The sequence below is a fragment of the Mus pahari genome, chromosome 1, assembly GCF_900095145.1.
Source record: "Mus pahari chromosome 1, PAHARI_EIJ_v1.1, whole genome shotgun sequence".
Classification (NCBI taxonomy): Eukaryota; Metazoa; Chordata; class Mammalia; order Rodentia; family Muridae; genus Mus; species Mus pahari.
Window position 1 is genome coordinate 3,215,868 of NC_034590.1, and position 5,599 is coordinate 3,221,466.

At 47.5% G+C, this 5,599-nt stretch overlaps 1 protein-coding gene across 1 annotated transcript in view; it reads right to left on the bottom strand.

Annotated features, from left to right (window-relative positions):
• The window catches only part of Wdr62 (WD repeat domain 62), a 37,848-nt gene that overhangs the window by 22,849 nt on the left and 9,400 nt on the right, over positions 1–5,599 (bottom strand). Inside the window, exons 8-9 of the mRNA XM_029538458.1 lie at positions 3,702–3,862; positions 1,380–1,569 (exon numbers count right to left, since the gene is read on the bottom strand). Of these exons, the coding sequence (XP_029394318.1) occupies positions 1,380–1,569; positions 3,702–3,862 (351 nt within the window). The remainder of the gene's footprint in view (positions 1–1,379; positions 1,570–3,701; positions 3,863–5,599) is intronic.

A 5,599-nucleotide genomic window follows, 5' to 3' on the forward strand; every position in this document is an offset into this window, starting at 1 on the left:
GAGTGTCTGAAGACAGCTACAGTGTACTTACATATAATAAATAAATAAATAAATAAATAAATAAATAAATAAATAAATAAGGCTGGGTCCAGTCCTGGGACAAGAAATGTACAAGGAAATGCTAGAGCATCTTGACACTGAACCAGCGAAATGCTACCAAAGGCTATTAGGGTCGCTTACAAACACTGAAGCCAATGTAGAGAAACTCCCGTTGAGCAAGAATAGACAATGTGAACTCCAACAATATGTATGGTGATGGCAAAAGCATGTCCACCATGATAAAATATACAAGTCATACAACACTGTGAACTGAAACAACCAGGAACCATCAGCAGGCAGACAATCAATAGGCTGTATTGCAAACAGGAAAGCAGAGAGAAAGAACCAAGCATCAGCTGGCCATCACTGCATCAAATGCACCAAGTGACCAAGTGCTACAGAGAAGAACTCCTCATCCATGTGAGCAGGCCACAAAAGAAGTGACAGATGAGGACAGCCCACAGCGAGCCCCTCGACTAGGAAATGCATCTGTGCAATGAACCTTTATATCTACTGCTAACAACAGTCAACCAGCTGTACACAGAGTGCTCTCGCGCGCTCTCTCTCTCTCTCTCTCTCTCTCTCTCTCTCTCTCTCTCTCCCTCCCTCCCTCCCTCCCTCCCTCTCTCTTTCTTTCTTTTTCAAGACAGGGTTTCTCTGTGTAGCCCTGGCTGGCCTCGAACTCAGAAATCCACCTGCCTCTGCCCCACAAGTGCTGGGATTAAAGATGTGTGCCACCACTGCCCGGCCAGCTTTCTCTTTATTTTAGGTTTGAGAGTTTTGCCTGCATGCAGGAACACCATGTGCATGCAACACCAACTAAGGTCAGGAGAAGGCGATGATCTCCTAGAACTGGTTGAGGGCCATCGTGAGCCACGTCATACCCAGTACTTCCAAGAGCAGCATAACTCTTATCACTGAGCTAGCTCCCTAGTATCTAAACAAAGCTCTTGGCCTTTCGTTTATTCTCTGTATCACAGGGCCTCACTATCTGTACAGCCTTGGAACTTGCTGGTCATAGCAGAGCTTCTGCCTTCAGAATACTGGAATTAAAAAAGCATACATGGGCCACCAACCCTGTCCAAGTTTTTCTTTTCTTTGAGACAAGTTCTCCTGTATCCTAGGTTGGCCTTGAATATTCTGTACAGCCAAGGATGTCCTTGAACTCCCAATCCACCTGTCTCTACATCTCACATGTGGGATTACAGTTGTGCCACCACACCTATCTCAGTTTGTGTCTCTTAACGCAATGGTTGAATGAGTTCTCTAAGCTCTATGGAGAGTACTCAAGCTGAGCCCAGGGGACAGAGCTGGACAGAGCTGAAGGAAAGCAGTCTCACCTCCACATTCCAGACAAAGGAGCTGTGGAAGAGCTCTGACCATATCTTGCTGACTTCATCAATGTCCTTGACATCCCAGATGTAGATGCTGTGGTCTTTGTAAACACAGGACAGCCACTGGTGGATGGGGTCAAAGGTCAGGGCCACTGTATCTGGGTAGACTGCTTCTGCTTTTCTGTGGAAGAGGAAGCTACCAAAGCCATACGGGTCAGTCACCATCAGTGCCAGTCAGCCATCTATCTCCCAAATCCAATCCCATTTCTTTGCCCTCTTTTTTCTGTTTTGCTTCTAATATAAGTTGCAAACTGGAAGTGCCTATCTGGCTCAGAGAGCACATTCATTTTCCTGAAAATGATAGTACTTATTATTTATTGCTACACTAGAAATGAAAAGTATGACTGGGAAGTGACGTAAGCATGCAGCTTCATGAAGATCATGAAGAAATGGTGGCACCCACTGGAGTCTGTAGTTGTGCAAGGACCACACCCTTGATGGTATCAATGGTGAGAAAATCAACAGCATCTGCAGTCTGCAATTTACACACCAATGACACTGACAGCAAATTCAAAGCCAGGCGTGGTGGGCCACAGCTTTAATCCTAGCGTTGGGAGGCAGAGGCAGGCGGATCTCTGAATTTCAGGCTGACCTTGTCTATAGAGTGAGTTCAAGGATAGCTAGGGCTACACAGAGAAATCCTTTAAAAAGAGGAGGAGGAAGAAGAGGAAGAGGAACAACGTAAGAGGAGGGAGGAAGGAGGAGGAAGAAGAGGAAGAGGAGGAAGAAGAAGGAAATTTCTGTATCATGTGTGTGCTTGGTACCTACTGAGGTCCTAAGAAGGTACTAGATCCTCTGGAAGTTGAACTTTTTGAGCCCCCACGTGGGTGCTGGGAACAGAACTCAGGTCCTCTGGCAGATCAGCAAGGGCTCTTCAGTCCCTTTTGTTTGAGATAGGACCTCACTACATAGCTAGCCCGGTACTTCCTCTGATGGCGCGTGGGTGTGAGCTGAACAAGGATGGCCTTGAACTCACAAAGATCTGCTGCAGGTGTGTGCCACAATGCCCGGCTGAATTACTGATTATCATTTCTATTCCCATTCCATTCAACCCAAGATCCTGTCCATTTCTGTCCAAAATGAACATATACCTCAGGCCTCCTGTCTTCTATTTGGCTTCATTAATAACTGATCCAAAACAGCAGTGCAAAGGGCTGAGGCACAGCCTCGAGGCCTTGGGTTTCCTACAAAGGCTATATAGTACTTGCTGCGTGCCACTCAATTCTCCCCAGGAAAAGCAGGTTTGTTTCACAGATGAGGACTTGAACTCAGAGGGGCTCACTGATGAGGCCCCACAGCACACTACTGCAATAGGCCAGGATCTGCAGCTTGTTCATTCTTTCCTTCTCTTCCCTTTCCACACTCAGCCACTCTCTCCAGCTTTCTCTTGGAGAAGTTGCTGTCCTTGGAGCTAACAATCTCCAAAGAGGCAGCCCATCATGATTAGATACCCATGCTACTTCCCACAAAAAGACTTGCAACAAAGGGAACAGGCCGCAGCTTGGCCCCTTCCCTCCACCCTGACAAGGCGTTCACATGATTCCACCTTCAAGGGCTTATCATGAAACCCCCGACGGCCAGCCCCATGGACCTCAGAAGAGACACTGGCTCACCCAGCTGTTCTCCATCAGCATTCCAGTCACCCAGTGCCCCAACCCTTTGCTAGTTCTGCAACATGCTGCACCATTTATACTGGCTATTAATAACACCACGGGCTTCTTCTTCCAGTTACTCAGTGGCCACAGCCCCGCCTAGCACACACTATCTCACTTGTGGACTTTCCATGGAGCTCCTTCCCTGGACTGAGGCTTCATAGAGCAGAGGTTTGGCTGTCACATTTTTTTTTTTTTTAAAGACAGGCTTTCTCTGTGTAGCCCTGGCTCTCACTCTGTGGACCAGGCTGGTCTTGAACTCAGATCTACCTGCCTCCGCCTCCCAAGTGCTGGGATTAAAGATGATAAACACGATGCCTGGATGCTGGCAGAGATTTTTCCTGGCCCCAATTTCTGCTTTCAGCCTTGGGCTGTCACTGAGTAGCTGCCTAATAAATGTTGCAGCCCAGGGGAACACATTTGCTTGTCACCATTCCTGCTCTGAGCATTTCTTCCCTGATGCAGCAGTGTCCCCTTACCCTAAAGCTTGCTTGAGGAGTAGGACTTCAGAGCTAAGAGCGGGTACGGGCACGCAGGTGAATGGATGTGATAACATGGCTGGGTGCTATCCAACAGATTCTGGGCACGCCCTTCTTCCCCCAGTGTAGGACAGTACCTGGAGTCCAGTCCCTGGGCCACGTCCACTCCCAGGTAGTGTGGTTTGGGCAGGTTGGTGAGGTAGATTAGGCTGTGGGCCTGGAAGATGCGGACTATCCCGTCTGTGCAGCCACAGAAGATCAACTCATCACTGACACACAGGCAGGAAGACAAGGAGACCTGCGGGTAGTTAACATGATTTTGAAATACAGCAACAGTCACCACTGAAGATGTGCCAGTATGAAGACAGAGGCATGGTTTGGGGCAGAGTTGCCACACTTATTCACAGAACAACTTAACTCTGTGTAAAAAATGTGTCGGGGCTGCAGAGATGGCTCAGCAGTTAAGAGCACCTGTTGTTCTTGTAGAGGCCCCGAGTTCAAGTCACAGCCACATGGTGGCTCACAACCATCCGTCACTCCAGTTCCGGGGGCTCCGATTCCCTCATCTGACCTCCACAGGCACCAAGCATAAGTGGTGCAAATGCACACATGCAGGCAGAACAAGCATACACATAAAATAAAAAGAAAGAAATCTGAAGAAAGTATGTCTTCAGCAGACAGCGGCAGGCCACTCACTTGTAGTATTTGGGTTGAAGTTTAGACCCAGACACACAGACAAAAGGGTTGTAAGTGCCAGACTCTACACAAACTCCAGTCTCTAAACAAACTCCACTTTCCTATAGGGATTTAATTTATGAATCCTTTGGTGGTCTGCAAAAGTGTGTGTGTGTGTGTGTGTGTGTGTGTGTGTGTGTGTGTGTGTGTGTGTGTGTGATTTTTGGTTTTGTTTGTTTTTTAAGACAGGGTCTCACTACGGAGCGTGAGACAGACAGGCAATCCTCTAGCTGCAGACTCCAAGAGCTAGGATTAGGATGTGTAACACCATACCTTACCAACAAAGGGGATTTTCTTACACCAACAGTGGTGGTGACCAAGTGTAATCCCAGCACTAGAAAAACTGAAGACCAAGGATCACAAGTTTGGGGTCAGCCAGGGCTATAAAGAGACCCTGTCTCAACAGAAGCAAACAAACAAAATAGCTTTTAAGTTGCTTAAGTTCTAGGAAAAAAAAAAAAAAAAAAGGAAAGGAAAAATAAGAAAAAGAGGTTAAGGCTGAAGAGACGGCTCCTCGGTCACAAGTGCTGAAGGCTCTGAAGAGGGACAGGCGCTTGGTCCCTAGTGCCCACAGCAGGCAGCTCAAGACCACCTGGAACTGCAGCCCCCGTGCATCCTATGTCACCTGCTGGCCTCCGTGGGCGCCTGCACTTACGCGGTGACAGGACCAGAGTTTGGTTCCCAGCACCCACAGTGGTCAGTTCACAACTGTCTGCGACTTCAGCTCCAGGAGCTGCCTCCTTCTTCTGGCTGCTGTAGGAACCTGCACTCATTTGCATAAACACACATATACACAAGTGAAAATAAAATCATTCTAAAAATGATGTCTAAGTTTCCAGAAGTCAGAGAAAATGTGGAACACTTCCATATGTTGTAAGCTCTTAAGACAAGCTCTGGGGGCAGTGACAGAGGCCAGCCTGGAAAATGAGTTAAAGCCCATTGCTTCCATGGGATGTGCACTGCCAATGGGAAACTGAGCTTGGAGCTTGGAGCGGGTTCACAGCTTGGACTCAACTTTAAGGTATTGGGAGAAAAAACAGCAACTCTGCAATTTATTAAAACACTGACCTTTAGTCTAAAGTTCTACATATTTGCACAGGCTTTTATTTTTTGACAGAAAAAAAATAGTACGCTGGGGGGGGTGGTATAGGGGACTTTCGGGATAGCATTTGAAATGTAAATGAAGAAAGTATCTAATTAAAAAAAGGAAAGCCGGGCGGTGGTGACGCACGCCTTTAATCTCAGCACTTGGGGGGCAGAGGCAGGTGGATTTCTGAGTTTGAGGCCAGCCTGGTCTACA